This window comes from Drosophila eugracilis, unplaced genomic scaffold, assembly GCF_018153835.1.
Source record: "Drosophila eugracilis isolate 14026-0451.02 unplaced genomic scaffold, ASM1815383v1 contig_498, whole genome shotgun sequence".
NCBI lineage: Eukaryota > Metazoa > Arthropoda > Insecta > Diptera > Drosophilidae > Drosophila > Drosophila eugracilis.
In genome coordinates, this window is record NW_024573369.1 from 1,156,208 (window position 1) to 1,178,433 (window position 22,226).

The 22,226-nt window shown below is 42.0% G+C and overlaps 6 protein-coding genes across 8 annotated transcripts; 3 read left to right on the plus strand and 3 right to left on the minus strand.

Annotated features, from left to right (window-relative positions):
- Positions 1 to 46: 46 nt before the first annotated feature.
- On the minus strand, positions 47 to 1,052 carry LOC108117537 (receptor expression-enhancing protein 2). 2 transcript variants are annotated; one of them, XM_017230050.2, is made up of 2 exons: positions 657 to 1,052; positions 47 to 596 (listed from the first exon to the last, which is right to left on the minus strand). In XM_017230050.2, exons 1-2 carry the CDS (start codon positions 927 to 929, stop codon positions 189 to 191), a joined length of 681 nt encoding a protein of 226 aa, XP_017085539.1. In that variant the 5' UTR covers positions 930 to 1,052; the 3' UTR covers positions 47 to 188. The 2 variants fall into 2 exon arrangements, with proteins under 2 accessions (XP_017085539.1, XP_017085531.1); XM_017230042.2 differs by having other exon boundaries at positions 47 to 1,050.
- A 163-nt stretch (positions 1,053 to 1,215) lies between these two features.
- Positions 1,216 to 2,152, plus strand: LOC108116696. The gene is made up of 2 exons (XM_017228715.2): positions 1,216 to 1,468; positions 1,532 to 2,152. Exons 1-2 carry the CDS (start codon positions 1,231 to 1,233, stop codon positions 1,873 to 1,875), a joined length of 582 nt encoding a protein of 193 aa, XP_017084204.1. The 5' UTR covers positions 1,216 to 1,230; the 3' UTR covers positions 1,876 to 2,152.
- LOC108116706 (transmembrane protein 242) lies at positions 2,139 to 2,953 on the minus strand. The gene is made up of 3 exons (XM_017228727.2): positions 2,768 to 2,953; positions 2,453 to 2,694; positions 2,139 to 2,391 (listed from the first exon to the last, which is right to left on the minus strand). The coding sequence occupies exons 1-3, from the start codon at positions 2,832 to 2,834 to the stop codon at positions 2,260 to 2,262; spliced, it is 441 nt and encodes a 146-aa protein (XP_017084216.1). The 5' UTR covers positions 2,835 to 2,953; the 3' UTR covers positions 2,139 to 2,259.
- A 283-nt stretch (positions 2,954 to 3,236) lies between these two features.
- On the plus strand, positions 3,237 to 10,767 carry LOC108117274 (DNA-directed RNA polymerase II subunit RPB1). The gene is made up of 4 exons (XM_017229630.2): positions 3,237 to 3,626; positions 4,467 to 6,710; positions 6,770 to 9,014; positions 9,109 to 10,767. Exons 1-4 carry the CDS (start codon positions 3,546 to 3,548, stop codon positions 10,206 to 10,208), a joined length of 5,670 nt encoding a protein of 1,889 aa, XP_017085119.1. The 5' UTR covers positions 3,237 to 3,545; the 3' UTR covers positions 10,209 to 10,767.
- Positions 10,768 to 11,018: 251 nt separating this feature from the next.
- LOC108117284 (peptidoglycan-recognition protein SA) lies at positions 11,019 to 12,058 on the minus strand. Its single transcript, XM_017229641.2, has 3 exons — positions 11,673 to 12,058; positions 11,462 to 11,580; positions 11,019 to 11,399 (listed from the first exon to the last, which is right to left on the minus strand). The coding sequence occupies exons 1-3, from the start codon at positions 11,987 to 11,989 to the stop codon at positions 11,215 to 11,217; spliced, it is 621 nt and encodes a 206-aa protein (XP_017085130.1). The 5' UTR covers positions 11,990 to 12,058; the 3' UTR covers positions 11,019 to 11,214.
- A 2,363-nt stretch (positions 12,059 to 14,421) lies between these two features.
- LOC108117294 lies at positions 14,422 to 17,750 on the plus strand. 2 transcript variants are annotated; one of them, XM_017229653.1, is made up of 4 exons: positions 14,422 to 14,533; positions 16,589 to 16,749; positions 16,809 to 16,994; positions 17,228 to 17,750. In XM_017229653.1, exons 2-4 carry the CDS (start codon positions 16,633 to 16,635, stop codon positions 17,405 to 17,407), a joined length of 483 nt encoding a protein of 160 aa, XP_017085142.1. In that variant the 5' UTR covers positions 14,422 to 14,533; positions 16,589 to 16,632; the 3' UTR covers positions 17,408 to 17,750. The 2 variants fall into 2 exon arrangements, with proteins under 2 accessions (XP_017085142.1, XP_041675192.1); XM_041819258.1 differs by having other exon boundaries at positions 14,444 to 14,539.
- Positions 17,751 to 22,226: the final 4,476 nt, after the last annotated feature.

Sequence of the window (22,226 nt, forward strand, 5' to 3'; positions counted from 1 at the left end):
TAGATGTTTTAAAATTTCTATACAACAAATGACTTAAAGAGACCAATTTATATGCCCTCTGCATTTTATTATTATACATTATAATTGATACACATATTTGTGTGATATTCATATTAATTAGCTTTTTTGTGGAATATATATGTACATATTTATTACAAGGCCTTTGCGGCTTGAAGGATCCAAACATTTTAAGCCATTTCCAGATTGAGATTCATTTCCTCGTCGGGCTGGGATGTCGGGCGCATTGGCTTAGGCGGGGTTTCTGGTTTTTCTTTAGGTCTTGAAATGTGATCCTTGAGGACCAACAAATCCGATTCGGATTCACTTAGAAATTCAAAGCTATCTTTATTGGTCTTGTCTCCCAGGACTTCATTAATGGTGTCGGATAGGTTTGGCATCTGCTTCCGTTTCTCTTGCAACTGCCTCTTGGCTATAGCATCGTTCACAAGATCCTCGATGCTGGGCGTAATTTGAAGGGCAGGACGATGTCCACGGGACAGCAGACAGCTATCCGCCACAGTCATAAGATAGCCAACAAATGAACTTATAAGTTGACCCACTAAGTGACCTCCAGTCAAAGTAGCTTGCGTTAGAACCTGGTCAAAGGAGAGCTCATTGTTGTTGAAGAAGGATCGCAGGAACTCCTCGTATATCACCTCATTGCCTCCGCCTACAGTGGGCAACATCCAAAACAGTAAGAGCACCTTGAACTCGTTAAGAAATGGAACAATTGAATCTAGACTTGATGTCAGATAATCGAAGACCATATAGACGCCATAGGTGATCCAGTAGGACAACCACATGCGAAGGTCCTCATCGCAGTGTCTGTGACCGTTTTGAGACCGTTCCAGATCCTTGTAGGACGCGAATGCCGGATATAAGCAGCCCACCAGAAGAGAAAGCATTCGCAAAACGTTTGCGTAAACCATTGTTTTAATTTTGGGAAATATAAAATTTGGGATTTTGTGAAATATATATGAATCTACTATGAATCTGTCTGGATTGTCGACAATAGTATGAAAGAAAAAGTGTGCCTACTTTACTATTTAGTTCTCAAAAAAAAATGTTTCTTTTTTGTTAAGGAAGAAGTTTTTACTGCTAAACTACAATTATTTGTAGTGATTCACAAAAAAAGCCAGATTGTGTAATCCGTGCGAATCGCATTTTTTAATAGCTTGAAAAAAGCCATATTGGATTCCCTGACCAATAAAGTAGTGTTGGTAAGTTATTATGGATTTAAAAACAAAAAACGACGCGATGGATCCTACTAAGAGTCCAGAAAAACTCCCAATGACGTTTGTACGTCGTTCTACTTTATTGCCAAACGTGGGCAACGTGAGTGCTGGTGAGCTGTCGTGCGGCGACCTCTCCGACATTGATATCCAGGACGTGCCCGCTTTGCTGGAGGCAACTCTAAAACCGCGACCCTATGAAGTCAGCACTTTGTTCAACATTGATTTGGAGGGAAGTAAGTGGCCTCCTTGACAGCAAAATATAATATGTTCTTAAATATATATGGTTTTTATTTCAGTTTGGGGACCCAGCACCGAAGAGAATGAGGTGCAGCAATACAAGGAACGCGCTCAGAAAGAGCAGCACAAATTTTTTGATTTCGTGATGAATGCTGTTCTGTATACGGACAAACGAAAACCGAATTTTCAGCCCAACAAGGAGCAGCAGAGATACCTAGATCAGGGTCCCAATTTGCAGAACTTCGTGCGAAGCTCTTTGGCAATAACAAATGCTGCCATCCGGTTTCAGACGGAGCACGAGGACATGGTGGAACTGCAGAGCAATCTAGAGGATCATCACCAATTCATGCGAAACGCTTTGATCAACAACGCTATACAGAAGAATCTAGCCGACGAACGATGATCACCCATTAATCATGATCGAAAATAGGCAATCCTTCAGAGCTAAGGAATAGATAAGTAATGCTAGGGTCAGTAGTTGGCAGATTACTGAAATTTAAGACTCCGAAGATTACACCTAATTTAAGGTAAATCAAATATAAATACTTATATTATCAAAAAAGTTGCACTCAAGGGAATTTTAGAGTTATAGAATTTGAATTTGATCAAGGCTTAAAACCGTTCCCAAAGTAAGAAATAACAAAAAAAAAATAATCAAACTTCAAATCTTATAAAGATAACATTTGCCTATATGTAAACTCAAGTTAACAAATGTTTTGGTTTATGTTCAAGTCTACTTAGGCATTAGGTTTAATTTAAATTGTGTATATGTATTTTTGTGAGCTGCTCATTCCTTATTCCAGGCGGCCAGGTACTTCATGAGGTCCGTGAGGCTCTCGAAGTCGGTGCGGCTGGCTGGTGGTTCGTCCTTGGTGATTCTTGGCAGTGCGTTGCCCATCTTAAGGCGGAACTCTTGGAACTGCAAATTAAATAATATAATTAGATAGGAATTCTAATTTTAAACTAGAGGAAGGGCCCACGTCTTTGGCTCCGGACAGCTTCCAAAAGCCGTAGCAGAAGGCACCGGTGCCCATGACGGCGTACAGAGTACCCCAGCCCAATGCACGCAGGGCAAGGGTGGCGCCCTCGTCCATTAGGATCAGCCCCTGTCGGGTTCCAGCCTGCTGGAGGACCTTGCTGTCCGTTTTCTTCGCGGTGGCTAGAGTGCGGGAGAATCCGAACAGAGCGGATACACCGCCCACCAATCCCAGAAAGGCGGCGGCTGCAAAGTGGATGAGAAGGTGTACTCCAGTCAGGTCAGGAAAATAATTGCCAGACGGGATAGGACAACCCACCCTGGATGCGAAACTTGCGCTCCTTTTCGGCCACCACTGCATCCGCGTTGGTGCCGGCCTCACTCATCGTTCCACTGGTTTTCCGGTCTTCGCTGCTATTGCGTTTGATTATTGTCGTAATTACCCAAAACGGATCGCACGGCACAGCTGATTGCTTGACCGCTCTGACCGGTCAACACTGCTGTCAGAGCTGCCACATGTCATTTTTGGAGAGGGCAGTAAAATATCGGAAAATATCTTTAGCTTCACAAATTTGGGGGCTTGAAAATGTCTATTGTAACAAATTTCTATATTATTTTATTTGTTCTAAATTCATTTTTATGTTGATTAAGTCATTTATTTTGATATTAAATACTTAAACCCTAGCTATAGTCAAGAACACACTTTTAAATCATCTGGCAACCTTTGTAGTATGACCATATTTTGTTGTGGTATTTTTTAAGTTACACTATTCAGTCACACTTTTCGGTCGGCGTTGTCCGCGTTTTCACATCGCATCGCGTAAAAAAACGGGGAAATTCGCACTCGCAACCGCCTGTAGAGACCGAATGTTATAGAATGCACGGTCAGGGAGCCAGCAACAAACGGTGATTGTTTACCCAAACTTTGTTTTTGCCCAATCCCCGTCCTTTCGTGCGTTTCCATTTGTCCGATCGCACGAGGTGAAAAGTGTGACGACGCAGCAGAAAAACAGAAAGTAGCCCCCATTTATCTAGGAATTGCCGTCGTCTTTCGCCAAAGGTTCTGTGTTGTGGCCTAGGGGCCACCACCAACCAGGATGAGTACCACCACGGACTCGAAGGCGCCGCTGCGCCAGGTGAAGCGCGTACAGTTTGGCATTTTGTCACCTGATGAAATTGTAAGTGCAGCTCAGCTCCGTTCGACGCCATATTGAAAAAAAAGATTTTAAAAATTTTGTTAACGAGAATACTGAAAAAAATTTTCAATCTAACACCACTTACAAACATATGCGTACAAAAATATATAAATTAATTTTATTATATGCATACATGTAGCCCTGTGTGTTTTGTTGCCCTTTGTGCGAGGTTACATCGAAATTATTTGGTTTGGGTCGAAGGAACACGGTTTATATATGTATATAGTTTAGCCATTATATAGTAATCTTAAGTTTAATGCTTTATATAAATTTATAAATATAAACTGAAAAATCTTTTAAAAGCCTGAGGATGTGAAGGGCAAGGTCAAGAACTTCTTAATACAATATTTCGATTTGGATTGGGATTATATCTTCTATATATATCTAGGAAGGTAAAAAATGAGTATATACAGATCGCAAGTTCAAGTACTGTATAGGTTATACAAATTTGGTATATGTTATAAAGATTTTGCCATGTTATAGATTTATTAAGAGATCTTGGTTTTAACACTTCTCAATATTTAGTTTTTTATATAATGGTATCGTCTTATCAAAATCAATGTGTAGCTTATTTTAAGATAGTCTTTAAAAATAGTTATCAAAAAACCATAGATATTTTTAAAACCGTGATGGCTAAAAGGTTAACAAATGCCTTATGCCTTGTATAAGGAATTTATAGAATAACTTCTTTAAGAGCATAGTCAAACTTATTGGTCTGACTTTCAATATATTTTAAAAGGGATTGAAACTGGAAGTACCAATAAAAAGTCAATTTTTAAAGCCAACTCGATTTTTAATGACACACTCTATCCCTGGTTACAGCGCCGTATGTCCGTCACAGAGGGTGGCGTCCAGTTCGCAGAAACTATGGAAGGTGGCCGTCCAAAACTTGGTGGTCTTATGGATCCGCGACAAGGTGTCATTGACAGGACGTCCCGTTGCCAGACGTGCGCCGGCAACATGACCGAATGTCCCGGCCATTTTGGTCATATCGACTTGGCCAAACCCGTGTTCCACATCGGTTTCATTACTAAGACAATCAAGATCTTGCGCTGTGTGTGCTTCTATTGTTCCAAAATGCTGGTCTCACCCCACAATCCGAAGATCAAGGAGATCGTGATGAAATCCAAGGGACAGCCACGAAAGCGTCTGGCCTACGTCTATGATCTGTGCAAAGGCAAGACTATTTGCGAGGGCGGCGAGGACATGGATCTGACCAAGGACAACCAACAGCCGGATCCAAACAAGAAACCCGGCCACGGTGGTTGCGGTCACTACCAGCCATCGATTCGGCGGACAGGTCTCGATCTCACTGCCGAATGGAAGCATCCCAACGAGGACTCACAGGAGAAGAAGATCGTGGTATCGGCAGAGCGCGTTTGGGAGATTCTCAAGCACATCACCGACGAGGAGTGTTTTATTCTTGGCATGGACCCCAAGTATGCACGTCCCGATTGGATGATTGTCACTGTCCTACCCGTACCACCTCTGGCCGTACGTCCGGCAGTTGTTATGTTTGGTGCAGCCAAGAACCAAGATGATTTGACACATAAGCTGTCCGATATTATCAAGGCAAACAATGAGCTGCGAAAGAACGAATCCAGTGGAGCGGCAGCGCACGTTATCCAGGAGAACATCAAGATGCTGCAGTTTCACGTAGCCACCTTGGTGGACAATGATATGCCAGGAATGCCCAGGGCCATGCAGAAATCGGGCAAACCACTCAAAGCCATCAAAGCCCGTCTCAAGGGTAAGGAGGGTAGGATTCGTGGAAACTTGATGGGTAAACGTGTGGATTTCTCCGCTCGTACTGTCATCACCCCCGATCCAAATCTGCGTATCGATCAGGTCGGTGTACCGCGTTCTATTGCCCAAAATCTGACCTTTCCCGAACTGGTTACACCTTTCAACATTGATCGCATGCAGGAGCTTGTGCGGAGAGGTAACTCACAGTATCCGGGAGCCAAGTACATTGTGCGTGATAATGGCGAGCGTATAGATCTTCGTTTCCATCCGAAATCCTCTGACCTGCATCTGCAATGCGGCTACAAGGTGGAGCGGCATTTGCGCGACGACGATTTGGTGATCTTCAACCGACAGCCAACGCTGCATAAAATGAGTATGATGGGGCACAGGGTGAAAGTCCTGCCCTGGTCGACGTTCCGTATGAACCTCTCGTGTACATCGCCCTACAATGCCGATTTTGACGGCGATGAAATGAATCTGCACGTTCCACAGTCTATGGAAACGCGTGCAGAGGTGGAGAACATCCACATCACACCCAGACAGATCATTACGCCCCAGGCAAACAAACCTGTCATGGGTATTGTGCAGGACACTCTGACTGCGGTGCGAAAGATGACCAAGCGCGATGTGTTCATCACTCGCGAACAGGTTATGAATCTGTTGATGTTCCTGCCGACGTGGGACGGTAAAATGCCACAGCCTTGTATCCTAAAACCGCGTCCCCTATGGACTGGCAAACAGATATTCTCCCTGATCATCCCCGGCAACGTGAACATGATACGTACGCATTCCACACATCCAGACGAAGAGGATGATGGGCCGTACAAGTGGATTTCGCCCGGTGACACCAAGGTAATGGTGGAACACGGCGAACTCATCATGGGTATTCTCTGCAAAAAGACGCTGGGTACTTCGGCAGGTTCGCTCCTGCATATTTGTTTCTTGGAACTTGGTCACGATATCGCTGGTCGGTTCTACGGTAACATTCAGACCGTGATCAATAATTGGCTGCTACTTGAGGGCCATAGTATCGGTATTGGTGACACCATTGCCGATCCGCAGACTTATAACGAGATTCAGCAGGCCATCAAGAAAGCCAAAGATGACGTGATAAACGTCATTCAAAAGGCCCACAACATGGAGCTGGAGCCCACACCGGGTAATACACTGCGTCAAACTTTCGAAAATAAGGTGAATCGTATTCTAAACGATGCTCGTGACAAGACTGGTGGCTCGGCCAAGAAGTCGCTTACTGAATACAACAATCTAAAGGCTATGGTGGTGTCTGGTTCTAAGGGTTCCAACATTAATATCTCACAGGTATATTTTTTTAAAGGATTTTCTTTTTAACTTGGATTAAAAAAGTCCATCTCTTCCAGGTTATTGCTTGTGTGGGCCAGCAGAACGTTGAGGGTAAACGAATCCCGTATGGTTTCCGCAAGCGCACTCTTCCCCATTTCATCAAAGACGATTACGGTCCTGAGTCCCGTGGTTTCGTGGAGAACTCGTATCTGGCCGGCCTGACACCCTCGGAGTTTTATTTCCACGCTATGGGTGGTCGTGAGGGTCTTATTGATACTGCTGTAAAGACTGCTGAAACCGGTTACATTCAGCGACGTCTTATAAAGGCTATGGAGTCGGTGATGGTCAACTACGATGGAACTGTGCGTAACTCGGTGGGACAGCTGATTCAGTTGCGTTACGGCGAGGATGGTCTTTGCGGTGAGCTAGTAGAATTCCAGAACATGCCTACAGTGAAACTGTCCAACAAGGCGTTTGAGAAGCGATTCAAGTTCGACTGGAGCAACGAGCGATACATGAGAAAGGTGTTTACGGACGATGTGATCAAGGAGATGACCGACAGTAGCGAAGCCATCCAGGAATTGGAGGCTGAGTGGGATCGCTTAGTTTCCGACCGAGACAGCTTGCGACAAATCTTTCCCAACGGCGACTCCAAGGTCGTACTGCCGTGCAATCTGCAGCGTATGATCTGGAACGTCCAGAAGATCTTTCACATCAACAAGCGCTTGCCCACGGACCTTTCGCCTATGCGTGTGATCAAGGGAGTCAAGGGATTACTCGAACGTTGTGTTATTGTCACAGGCAACGATCGGATATCAAAGCAGGCCAACGAGAACGCCACCCTGCTGTTCCAGTGCCTGATTCGCTCAACGCTGTGTACGAAATATGTTTCAGAAGAGTTCCGTCTGTCCACAGAGGCCTTTGAGTGGTTGATAGGAGAAATCGAGACGCGTTTCCAGCAGGCCCAAGCCAATCCCGGTGAGATGGTGGGTGCCTTAGCCGCCCAGAGTTTGGGTGAACCCGCTACTCAGATGACACTGAACACTTTCCATTTTGCTGGTGTGTCCTCAAAGAACGTGACACTGGGAGTGCCACGTCTCAAGGAGATCATTAATATATCGAAGAAGCCCAAGGCTCCCTCGCTAACCGTTTTCCTTACTGGCGGTGCTGCCCGCGATGCGGAGAAGGCCAAGAATGTGCTGTGCCGGCTGGAGCATACTACGCTGCGCAAGGTCACGGCCAATACGGCTATTTACTACGATCCGGATCCACAAAGAACAGTGATATCCGAAGATCAAGAGTTCGTTAATGTCTACTATGAAATGCCTGATTTTGATCCCACTCGCATTTCGCCCTGGCTGCTTCGTATTGAGTTAGATCGCAAGCGTATGACGGACAAGAAGCTGACCATGGAACAGATTGCTGAGAAGATCAACGTCGGCTTCGGTGAGGATCTTAATTGTATCTTCAACGACGACAATGCTGACAAGCTGGTGTTGCGCATAAGGATCATGAACAACGAGGAGAACAAGTTCCAGGACGAGGACGAGGCCGTCGATAAGATGGAGGACGATATGTTCCTGCGCTGTATTGAGGCCAACATGCTGTCTGACATGACATTGCAGGGCATTGAAGCCATTGGCAAAGTGTATATGCATTTGCCACAGACCGACAGTAAGAAGCGTATCGTGATCACGGAGACCGGAGAATTTAAGGCCATTGGCGAGTGGTTGCTCGAGACAGATGGTACTTCGATGATGAAGGTGCTGTCGGAACGCGATGTGGATCCAATCCGAACATCCTCAAACGATATCTGCGAGATCTTCCAAGTGCTGGGCATTGAGGCGGTGCGAAAGTCTGTCGAAAAGGAGATGAACGCTGTGCTCCAGTTCTACGGCTTGTACGTGAACTATCGTCATTTGGCTTTGTTGTGCGATGTGATGACCGCCAAGGGCCATTTGATGGCCATCACTCGTCACGGCATTAACAGACAAGACACTGGTGCCCTTATGCGTTGTTCCTTCGAGGAGACGGTGGACGTGCTGATGGATGCCGCAGCCCACGCTGAAACTGATCCCATGAGAGGCGTATCTGAGAACATTATCATGGGTCAACTGCCGAAGATGGGCACTGGCTGCTTCGATCTACTTCTCGATGCGGAGAAGTGTCGATTCGGTATTGAGATTCCTAATACGTTGGGCAGCAGCATGCTGGGCGGAGCTGCAATGTTCATTGGCGGCGGATCCACGCCTAGCATGACGCCACCGATGACGCCATGGGTGAACTGCAACACGCCGCGTTATTTCTCTCCACCAGGCCATGGTAAGTACATCATCTTTTGTCGAATTATGGACATCCTATTTTATTTTTAATTTTCACCTGACATTTTCCTTCTCTTTCTTTCTTGTGCTTGCAGTGAGCGCCATGACTCCCGGTGGACCAAGTTTCTCGCCCTCAGCTGCTTCGGATGCATCCGGAATGTCTCCCAGCTGGTCGCCAGCTCATCCAGGCTCATCGCCCAGTTCACCGGGTCCATCAATGTCGCCTTACTCTCCAGCCTCGCCGAGCGTTTCTCCCTCTTATTCCCCAACGAGTCCGAACTACACAGCGTCATCGCCTAGTGGAGCTTCGCCCAATTACTCTCCCTCGAGTCCAAACTATTCGCCGACATCGCCGCTATATGCGACAGCAAGTTCACGTTATGCCTCGACAACGCCAAACTTCAATCCGCAATCGACAGGTTACTCGCCATCTTCATCCGGATACTCCCCAACATCTCCAGTGTATTCGCCTACACCGCAATTCCAGTCGAGTCCGTCGTTTGCGGGCAGTGGTAGCACCATGTATTCACCAGGCAATGCGTACTCCCCCAGCTCGTCCAATTATTCACCCAATTCACCATCCTACTCGCCGACATCACCATCCTATTCGCCGTCGAGTCCTTCGTACTCACCAACGTCGCCTTGCTATTCGCCAACATCGCCTTCGTACTCGCCAACGAGTCCGAACTATACGCCCGTAACTCCTTCATACTCGCCGACCAGTCCGAATTACTCAGCCTCGCCGCATTATTCTCCAGCATCGCCTGCTTACTCGCAGACGGGGGTGAAGTATTCACCGACATCGCCCACGTATTCGCCACCGTCACCATCGTACGATGGCTCGCCTGGATCTCCACAATATACACCAGGATCACCTCAGTACTCCCCAGCCTCGCCTAAGTACTCACCGACTTCACCGCTGTACTCGCCCAGTTCGCCGCAGCACTCGCCTTCGAACCAGTACAGTCCCACTGGATCGACCTACTCTGCGACGAGTCCACGGTATTCACCAAACATGTCCATCTATTCGCCGAGCAGCACGAAGTACTCGCCCACTTCGCCAACGTACACGCCCACGGCCCGCAACTATTCTCCCACGTCGCCGATGTACTCGCCGACGGCGCCATCACATTATAGTCCGACGAGTCCGGCTTACTCGCCCAGCAGTCCAACGTTCGAGGAAAGCGACGACTGAGGAAAGGAGGACGGGGGTAGTTCCCCCAGCACTTCCCGATCCCCGGGGCGGTCAAGTCGTAGTTAAAGAGCCGACTATAATTATTGACCTGCCTTGGGGAAAAGGTGAATTTAACAATATGAAGTCTGCAACTAGCTGACAGGTCCGGCAATTGAAAAAAGTCATTACTGTTTGCATTGCCAATTTTTGTTTAACTTGTGCAGATTTTGTTATGAATATTTGATTCAGTTTCTGGTAAGCTGAAGATTTTTGAAACACATTTCAAACCTATAGTTTAATAGAAAATTGAATTTGAATTCATTTCTATTGGCACAAATTAAATAAACATTGCAATGATCGAACTGTCAATGATGATTTCATTCAAAACCTATTTGAATGCTATTTCTTTTATCAATTGGATCTTTTTTGTCACTCTTATGCCACTTTCATTTTTTTTTACATCTCTAATTTTTATCTGGCCTAAATTTAGTAGCAAGACCTTAGTAAATAAGTATGGAGGAGAAAGAAATGAAATGCGATAACTAAAGTGCGGGATTTTACCAGTAAACACCAAACAATATATGTAACGTTTTCCATATATCTTTTTTTTCTATTTAAACCGCTTAGTTGTTTTCGCCAGCAAAATGTTATCGCCCACACCCAAAAGTTATGTCTGTAGCGCGAAGTTTCGTAACTACGTATATATAAGTATAAGACGCAGCATATACTATCTATATATTCATATATATTTTTATGACAAAAACGGAAAACTTTTTGTAAATTATGACAAAAAAAAAAGTAGAAAAATATTAAATAAAAAAACTACTCAACACAGCACAAAGTTTATTTATTTAATTAATAATTTGAATTATCTCCGCATATCTTATTTTTATGGATTAAAACTATAGCTAAAATCGTTGCACTGTAAATCGATAAATCGAAAACGCGATAACACTTTTGTAACTGTAAGTTTGTTTTCTTTTCTAAGCGGCTATCGACAAGTATTACAATTTTGTGTAGCGGTTGTTTATGGATTTGAGAGCCAATGCGGCCACTCCTGAATCTCGTTATATAGTGTTAGTCCGGGACTCTGGGTGCTGATCACCTGAGAGCCAGCGATCAAGGCATAATCTTCACTTAATTCCCCTTGCTGGACTCCGCAGGCAAGAAGATTTTTGCACGCTTGCAGAGCTGCAGCCGTTGGAAGCTTATCTGTTAAAGATTGTGTTCATATAGTGCTATATTCTGAGGAGTTGATACACTTAAAAACTTACCCACAAAGTTACCGATAAAGGCAATGCCCGTGCCATTGCCATTATAGCCATAGGTGTGAGCTCCTCGCAATCCCCAGCCGGTGCCCTCGTAAACAACGCCATCACTGCCAATCAGGAAGCTGTAAAAGATCACCAGATATGTACAAACGTAGCATTTCAGCTGAAGTGGTATAGTATATAATGTACAAATACACAAATACATGATCCTTACTTGTAACTGATATCATTGTAATCCAACTCGTTTTGATGATAGCTCTGCATGTTCTGGAGAATCTCGGCGCACTTGAGCAATCCGCTGCACTCGCTGGTGACTGTGTGATGGATTACCACATAGCGAATAGGACGGATTTGGTAATGGAGGCCCAGCGATGGTTTACCGCCCCATTGGCGTTTCAACTTGATGGTTGGACAATTGGCCGCTCGTTGGCGCTGCTTTCCAGCGGAGACGGGGGCCATGGTGACCATAAGGAGCACCAGCGAAACTGTGGCAACCACAAGAAAAGGTGAAACTAAGCGAGCGGCGAACATGATGAGCTAAGATCTAATGCCGGATGAGAACTGCTCTCGCTGGCTTATCAGGCGTTTTTATCACCGCCAGCGATCCAAGCTTTTGCGATTTATTCTAGAGCTTACGTTCCGCCAGAGAATCACAGGGGACTCCCGCCTACTGGCCACATCCCGATCTCCCGATCGGTTGAACTCTCCGTTCTTTGTTCGGTTCTTTTTTTGTACCACTTTTGCAAAGCAACAAGCAAAAAGTCCAAACACCTTTAAAAAACAGGTTGCAAACCGATCTGTGCTGGCATTTCCGATTTCCAAACTAGTGACGAATGTCTTCCCAGAAGTAATAAAGGGTTTGTGATTTAGACTATACATATGTACATATATTAATCAATTTAATTTGCAGATTACTTAATGTCTTGGGGAAAAACTTGGCTGATAACGAGCACTTAAAACATTCGTAAGTACAAGTTCGTGTTTTTAATATTCTAATAAAAATACTTGGATTTTGAGCTGAGATTTCAAAAGAATTCCTAGATTTTTCTTTTACTTCATCATCTTAAAAACTAAAAACACTCGCCCACTCATATTTATAAACAAAAATATTGACAGATTGCATGCCGACATGTCGTGCATTCATTCAATCAATGATTAATGAAATTCCCCAAAAAATAAGATTCCAAAGTGCTAATGTCCCCCATTTGTGGTTAATGGTTAATGAAAAATCGCATTCTTCCTTTAAATGGAAGCTACGTTTTCAGGGTGGGTAACTTTTTAATTGTTTAGCGGATAGGCTTTTAAAAATTGTGGGTCAAAGACATGAAAGTATTAAAGATAATAATCTTATTCGTTTTCAATTTTTGCAATTTTATAAATGTAAGATATTGTATTGCAATTTCTTGAAAACAAAGCTGTCTGAAAAATAAATTGAAATTCATAAACAAAACCTTACTTGAAAAAATTAATAGCTTTCTCATATAAATTATTGTTTAGCTGGCATTTACTAAATACTATTTCTGTAATGCTAACCAATGTTATATTTTACTTTAGTGGAGAGCTATGACTTAGAACTTTAAGTATAATCTGGAGATTAAGCAAGATGAATAATTTCCGGGGAAGGATTTACAATTCGTTCGCAACAAGAAGCTAATATTCGACCCTCATACGGTGAACTTGATTCTGTTGCCTAGGCTATATCTCTATAAATTGCCCATTACTCATGGTGAGTATTTGCATGCCTTAAGGTTCTCCTCCGAAGGCGATCCGCATTGCTTATGGATTACGCTACCAGTTTGATGAGTACTATTTTTTTTTTTCATTCATTCTGGCTAGTTGGTTTGTTATTGATAAAAGCTGTTTGGCTGATAACTGCCACCCACTGGGGCGGGGCTGACCGGCGTCATCTCCACTAGCACTGCATTACTCATAGTCCTCTCTGAATGTTTTACTACTACACGGCAAGAACAACGTTCTAAATTGAAATAACAGCCAAACTAATGGCAGAGAGTTTAGGATAAATACTCCGTTATATAAAATATAAGATATTAGACTTAGACCCAAGTATTTACACTATAAGTCTATTTATATACCCACTAACCCTACAATTATTTCTTCCAGTGCACTCTCTTTCGCCTTCACCCACTCTGTTCGCTCTCTACTCAGCTAGCGCTGACTCAGAAGAAAAGTTTGATGAGCTTTGGATAAGTCCACAACCATTATCCAACGACCGACTGCGAAGTTTAATTCCTTTTCTTTTTAATTGCCAATCGGAGGGCGGTTAATGAACAGTGTCAATGGGGGCGTGGCAGTGGCTAGTTGCACTTGAGGATTACAAATATTAAGGTTGCCGCTGCTCTGCTCGCCGCTCACACGATGACATCATGACGTCAGGCGTCATTTATACTCGCGATAGCCAGTCAAGTCAATGCGGCCGCCGCCTTTCGGTGAGCACAACTTGTTGGCGTTGGCTGAATTGCCTTGCGGATACCCTGGATGAATATAGGTCAGGGAGGTATTGACAGGATCAAGGTGAGTACTGTAGAGTTTATTCTATAACAGTTTTAAAAGCAAAGCTCAGTAAGTGTTGTTTCAAAAACTTAAATGTTAATTAACTGAAATGTTTTTTAGAACTTTTTGCTTTTAAATCTAATCTACGAAAACATAAACAAATCTTATCTCTACTTTATATATCTGAAACCATAAGAAATATATACATTTATGAATGTATTTTACCTTTAACCACTTTTCGAAAGTGAAAGCCCCTACAGATTATAGATTCTTGGTGATTATCTCGAGAATAAGAAGCTTTTCTAGGGCATTCCCTAGGTCGATTCGCAGTTAATCTGTCTGGAAGCCTTCTGCTACCTCTTGTTTTGTTTTCGTCTCAGCTGAATGTCGACTGCGACGCAGAAACTGAAGCGGCAGCAACAGCAGCAGCAGCGAGTCAAACGCTTTTATTTTTCAGTTTCGGTTTCAGTTTCGTTTGCAACGTGCGCGCGAAAAGACGCAACAGTCGAAAATTGAGAGAAAATAACCAGTTGGCCCAAAGTCCTACGCCGAATTTTGAGAAAAGTAAGAGTAAGATCCATACCGAAAGATATACATATAAAGGTATACACACTGGGGACTATAAGTCTTATTTGTTTTTCCTCTCGAAAATCGTGTGGAATTCGAATTTTTGGTACTTTCATGCCGTGCCATAAAAATGTTGTTATATTTGTTTCCTACAAGTATTTTCACTGTTTGGCCATTAAACTGCATTATTATTGACGGCGATGATATCATTTCCAGAGTTCGAAATCGCGAAACGAATGTGTTTGCTGGCGAATGCAGTAAGGAAAAATTCTTATCAGCAAGCTGTTTTTTTTTTTTCGTATTCAACATAAATTGATTGGTTGTCTTTTAGACATGATTAAAAGCGGTCTTTTTCATCTTGTTGAAGTAACAAGTGCGTCTAAGGGCCCCCAAAAACAGCCACAACCTGTTGCCCAAGTGGGTTAGCATATATGTATAGTGGAGACATGATATCATTCTATTCTTCAGCGGAAATCCGCCGCCTAATCATCATACAAAATACGTTTTTTTTTTTTTTTTTTTTTTTAAAATGTCGCACATGGTTCTTGTTATTTCTCGTTTTTGTTTTGTGTTTTGTTTTTGATTTTGGGTTACGCTTTGAAATTTCGGGGCCACACCCCTTAACCCTCCCTGGATCTATGTTGAATTTTGATGAGCATCATCATCAACATTGTCTGTAAGCTATTGCGTCACCGATGGCGTCATCGTTCCGACCTGACTAATGCGTCGTCGATTTTGAGGAAGGTCTGAACTCTGAATCCTATAACTCAACCCCATTCCAAGTTCCTTGTAAAACTTGTAGAGCACGTTTTAGTTTTGAAATTTTTGTTTTTGTTTCTAAAGCAATATGCGTTCCAGCTTTTACTCAATTTAAATGAATACTTGGGATATGTGTGATACTTTTAATTTGAACCGGTAAATGCCGAATCCTAAACTCACACTTCTGTTTAAAAAAAGGTTCTTAAGCTTACATTTTATCACAGTGTGAAAACTGGTTTCATTTGTTTGTCTACTTTGTTTCGGGCTTAATAGGTAAACACATTGGCCATCGTTTTCTTGGACAGAATAATGTCTTTATCAACAACACCCCCTGCCGAGTTTGAGATCTGCTATTCCTCGAATCAATCAAGTCCATCAGCGAAATGAAGCTGGTATGGAATTCGCAAATATTCTCCATTAAACCCACCCACAACGGCATCTGTACACTTTAAGTGTGTGCCCCAATTTCGGGCTCGGGTTTTCTCAGTTTTTCCAACGAACAGCAGGCAGCAGACCATAAAGTTCATGACGTTTCGGTGTATATGTATATATATATATATATATATATTTATATATATATATTTGGATGACCATCTCCATTCCTAGGCGAACATATAGACGGGTGAGCGAGATTCGTCTATTTTGTTCGCTGCCGATCCCCAAAATCGGGGGATTGGGGGGAACTTGTTTGAAAGGCAGGAGGCAGGGAGGGAGGATCGGTCGTCGGTCAAGTAAATACATAGACTTTTCCGATTCTCCCACTGGTTCAATAACGCTTTTGGCGCTTTTTCGCCTCTGCCCAGTTGCGTTCGCTCGCGAGGCCGGCATTGAAAATTGTTTTAAAATTAGACAAAAACCAAAAATCCAAAACAAAAACACCAACAAATAGATGGCCAAAAATACACAAACATTGTATGGATACTGTGCAGATCGATGGGCGTGGCACAAGGGCGTTCGATTTGTAACAGCTGGCCAAAAAGAACACAAAAAAGACCCGCCATATGAATTACGATTTTTGGGGAGATCTTTCGGAAACTCATATTTACTTATCATATTTTCTTATGAAACAAAAACATATGAATCAGCAAAAAGTAAACAAATTTTTAGAAATTTCATGACGCATATAAATATAAACATGTAATAAAAGTTTACTTCTTTATTTTTATTAGCACAATTAGCAAGCTTCTAAAGTTTTTGTGTTTTGATAGCCTTAAATTTGTAGGTTTCAAAATAACGAAGGAAATCTTCTATTACTTTATCATTATTTTTAACCATAATTGTTTGCTATTTTAGCCCACCTTTAGCAACCCGAAAAGAACCACCGAAACAAAGCCAAGATGTCGCACTCAGTGACCATTACCCGCACCACCACCAGCACCACCAACACCTCCTACATTGTCCTCAACACGGGCTATCTGAAGACCTTCCCCGGAATTCTCAAGCTCTTTGAGCTGGTAAGTTAATGTCCCAATATAGTTTCTTAAACAGAGTTATAGAGTTTGTTTTTGTTCAGATCATTGGTGCCGCCATTGTGGGAATTTTGGCTTACAACTATCAGGATTACCACAGAAATTATTATGGTCAGCAGGATCTGTTCCATTATCTTATGGGCGTCACATTTATGATAGGGACGTTCTGTTTACTCCTCGCCTGTCTCACATCCCTGAGTACGGGAGGCATTATTGCCAAGACGATCTATGTAAGTATTGTTATTGCGCATCCTTTTAATTCATATTAAGATTAAATGTTAGAGAGATTTTCATAAAGGGATATATTTTATGATATTCAAACTTTACTTTTGAAGCCATTAATATGACTCACTGCTTACAACTACTTTTTATGAGTCATAACATATACTGATTGTTAGGTTTTCATAGTTTTTTATAGTCCTAGCCACCGGCATCATTATAATGCTCAATATTATTTTATTAGGAGCTGATTTATCACAGCGTGGCCGCCATCCTGATCCTTGCCTCCTCCACCTTCCTGCTGATCAGATTGCGCGACATTAAGCACGATGCCTATATGGTTGCCGGAGTTTTGGGCCTGGTCAATGCCGTGCTGTACTTCATCAGCGCCTTCTTGGCCCACCGATCCTATCGCGGCATTTAAGCACTAACCAACCAACCAAAACCCACCGCCCACTCGGCAATCTCCCTCAGCCCTCTCAGCGAGTGTTCAAGCGGAATCTGTAATCTCGAAGCATTTGATCTTCCCACATCTAACCATCGGCCATACGGAGAAGTCGAGAGTCCAGGGATAGATGTGTACAGAAAGTGGTTGCCAAGCGGCGGAATCTTTGTTGTACTGTGAAACGTTCTTTGGCGCTAGTTACACTTACTTATACTTTATACCGATATATACAAGATTTTTTTTGCCTCACTTTCTTTTATACCAAACAGAGTGTCATGTATTCGAATAAAGATGTGTGTCTATATGTTTTTTTTTCTAAAAATCAACTTGATTTTTTGCTGAAATACTTAAGTGTTGTCTTTATAATTAAGCCAATAATTGTCCAAATATGTAATGTAATATCTCGATGAGCTTGTTTTATAATTCTTGACAGATCTGCATTCAAGTTACGAGCCCTACGAGGTATTACATTCCTCATTTTTGGCTTCGCTAGGGCTAAGAAACTGATTTTTTTGCGCCCAAAGTTACGTATACGTCTGTTGACAGCAGAAAGCCTGGTATTGCTGCACTTTCTTAGCTCCAACGTTGTCAAAAAAAGACGCACGACTAAAAGGCCGACTGTTTTGAGTAGCTAACAATCTCACCTTTCGATCCATATGACTGTGTGGTTAATTTTGGATAATTCATATTTTCATAAAATTTCGCATTTTTGATAAGGGGTACCATCATCAAAATTTTCAAAAATGGGCCAAAAATAAAGTTTCCTAGATTTGAATGCAAACCAATTGGGAATCATGGCAATCAAGTAACGAGCACTACGAGGTATTACATTCCTCATTTGGACCATTTTTGGCTGTGCTATGGCCAAAGAACTGATTTTTTTGCGCCCAAAATCACGTATACGTCGGTTGACAGCAGAGAGCCCGGCTTTTTTGCCGTCACTTAGCTCTAACTTTGACAAAACAAGCCGCATGGCTAAAGCAATGGCAGTTTTATGTAGCTAACTTTTGAAACTTAACACCCCTATACTTACTTTTTGCGTAATTGTTCTGATTTTTTAGTGCGAGCTCTGTTTTAAGGGCTGAAAAATCAGGAAACCGATTTTTAACAGAAATTTGCAACATTATTTTCGGCTTTTTAGCTCTAGCTCGGTCAAAACAAGACGCACAGCCAAAAGAACGACTGTTTCGTGCTGCTATCGACCAATACTAACAACCCATATCACTCTTTTTTCGATTTTGGGAAAATCAATTTTGGCCCAAATTTCGCATTTTTGATAAGGGGTACCATCATCAAAATTTTTAAAAATGTGCCAAAAATGAAGTTTCCCAGATTTGAATGCAAACCAATTGGGAATCATGGCAATCAAGTTACGAGCCCTACGAGGTATTACATTCCTCATTTGGAGCATTTTTGGCTTCACTACGGCCAAAAGACTGATTTTTTTGTGCTTAAAATCACGTATACGTCTTTCGGCAGCAGATAGCCCGGTTTTGTTGCCGTTTCTAAGCTGTAACTTTGTCAAAACAAGACGCACGGCTAAAACAGTGACTGTTTTATGCAGCTAAGAACCAAAACTTGACACCCCTATACTTGCTTTTATCATTATTGTTCTGATATTTTTCTGCGAGCTCTGTTTTAAGGGCTAGAAAACCAGAAAACCGATTTTTAACAGAAATTTGCAATATTATTTTCGGTTTTTTAGCTCTAGCTCGGTCAAAACAAGACGCACAGCCAAAAGAACGACTGTTTCGTGCTGCTAACGACCAATACTAACCACCCCTATCACCCGTTTTTCGATTTTGGGAAAATCAATTTTGGCCCAAATTTCGCATTTTTGATAAGGGGTACCATCATCAAAATTTTTAAAAATGTGCCAAAAATGAAGTTTCCCAGAATTGAATGCAAACCAATTGGGAATCATGGCAATCAAGTTACGAGCCCTACGAGGTATTACATTCGTCATTTGGAGCATTTTTGGCTTCGCTATGGCTAAGAAACTGATTTTTTTGCGCCCAAAATCAAGTATACGCCTTTTGACTGCAGAAAGCCCGGCTTGTTGCAGTTCCTTAGCTCTAACTTTGTTAAAACAAGATGTACGGCTAAAGCAATGACTGTTTTATGAAGCTAACTACCGAAACTTAAAGCCCCTATACTTACTTTTATCATTATTGTTCTGATTTTTTGGTGCGAGCTCTGTTTTAAGGGCTAAAAAATCAGGAAACCGAGAAATCAGGAAATCAGGAAATCAGCTGCCTGCTGCGGTTTCTGTTCGCCTGGTATCTTAACTCCCAAAATTAAAAAATGTATTTTTCTGATCAAAATTTCAACGCATTTTGGCTGATGCCTTTAAAATACCAGGCGAACAGAATCGAGTAGTAGGTGGAAATCGCTAAATTTATGAGCTCCAATTAGGGATGGCCACGTGAGCACTGTGTTTCGACACGATCGAAGAAATTACATGGGCCCTTAATATTGTTTCGTGAATATCGTGCTAAACTCGTGAGACGACACTGAAAACAACGTGGTTGCTCATCTCTTGTTTATGTTTTGGTCTGCAATGGCAACCATCTTGAAAAGGCAGCCATCTTGAAATTTATGAGCTCCAATTAGGGATGGCCACGTGAGCACTGTTTTTCGACACGATCGAAGAAATTACATGGGACCTTTATATTATTTCGTGATTTTCGTGTTAAACTCGTGAGACGACACCGAAAACAACGTGGTTGCTCATCTCTTGTTTATGTTTTGGCCTGCAAACTAACTGTTTCCATCCAGACATGAGTGACACTTAGGGATGGCCATGTGAGCAGTGGTATTCGACACTATCGAATGAAATACATAGGATTTAATTGCTTTTTCGTGCCCTTCGTGCTAAAGTCGTGAGACGACACAGAAATCAACGTGGTTGCTCATCTCTTGTTTATGTTTTGGTCTGCAGTGGCAACCATCTTAAAATGGCAGCCATCTTGAAAAAAACACAGGCTCCCAGAAAACAGTAGCTGCTTGCTGCGGTTTCTGTTCGCCTGGTATCTGAACTCCCAAAATTATCAATTTGACTGAGAAAAAATTATTTTCTGATCAAAATTTCAACGCATTTTGGCTAGCTGATGCCTTTAAAATACCAGGCGAACAGAATCGAGTAGTAGGTGGAAATCGATATATCTATGAGCTTCACTTAGAGATGGCCATGTGAGTAGTGGTTTTCGGCACGATCGAATCAATTACATGGGACTTTATTATTATTTCGTGATTGTCGTGCCAAACTCGTGATACGATATGGTAAACAACGTGGTTGCACATCTCTATTTTGTTGTTTTGGTAGCAAAGCAACGGTTGTTTCTAAAAAAAATGATGGCTGCCAGTGGCAGCCATCTTGAAAATATTTAATCTCGTAGAAAACAGAAGCTGCTTGCTGCGGTTTCTGTTCGCCTGGTATCTGAACTCCCAAAATTGCCAATTTTACGATGAAAAATGACTTTTCAGGGACCAATTTGGACGATTTTGTGAAAAAATACCAGGAGATCATAATCGTCAGAAGGTGGACAGGTGGCAGCTGAAAATAAAAGAAGCACCTTGCTACGATTTCTGTTCGCCTGGTAAAAAAAATCGGAAACCAACCAAATTGCCTTTTCCCGAGTTGAGATGCGGCCAAAATCTGTAGGTTTCTCGAAATGAAATACCAGGCGAACAGAAATCATAGTAGGTGGATATTCGAAAAACGAAAACAACGCAACGCCTAAAAGATGCAATACAAAAGTACAAACTTATTGGAGGTCATCAATTGACTGCCCAAAAGTATGGTTCGGCTTAAAAGAACTAACACAATTTAAATAAATATACCCAAATGGTTATTAATCAAATGCCTGAAAGTATGTTACAGATTTTAAAGGCTATGCAATATGAAAACCAAGCACCCGACAAAAATGTCAATTTCATTTAATATTTTACTTAGATGCCCAAAAGTATTCCACAATCTTAAAAAGTTACCACAAATTTAACAAGCCGCAGCCTTCATTTCTGTTGCATACTTCTGAATTTACGTTAACAGAGGCACAAGTAAATAAATCGACATATTAATATTTTTTTGTGGTTTTTATTGAATATATTTTAAATTAGTTATCTATAAAATAATTACTATATAATATAATATATAATAGAATTTGCATCTTTGTTTGTCTTCTCATAGAAATAGATTCTCTAAACACAAAAAAATCAATTGAAATTACTAAAAATTAAAACACACTTCTCGCTCCATCTGGCGCAGATTTTATTTTATATGTTGGTTGGTTGCTGGCTCTGAAAAAAGCCTTCGCCTTTTTCTTTTTAACTACTAATGTACATATACAGTAAACACAAATAAGTGGTTTAGGTGTATTAAAAAAAAAAAATAATCATAGTAATTAAGAGAAGTACACGCAAGTATTAAATATAAAAGAAAAGGGTAATCGATTACGATAAATTAAGCAATTTTCTTTAACAATTAACTGACCCTCCATCGATCGCCGACCACACAAACGTTTTGCCTAATAAATACAACTCGTATATCAAGCGTTAAGATATGATTATCGAAAAAAAAAGAATTACATTTAATTATATATGCTCTGCTGGCTGCATTTTGCATTTTGCATTCTGCATTCAGCATTCTGCACTTTGCATTCTACACTCTGCATTCTGCTTTCTGGAAATATATACAAAAACCGACTTAAAACGAGGAGAACTGGGGAAGCTGGGATCTGGATCGGAATCAGGATTAGGATCGGATTGAATGGTAAATGGGGGGGCCTACGGGTGAGTT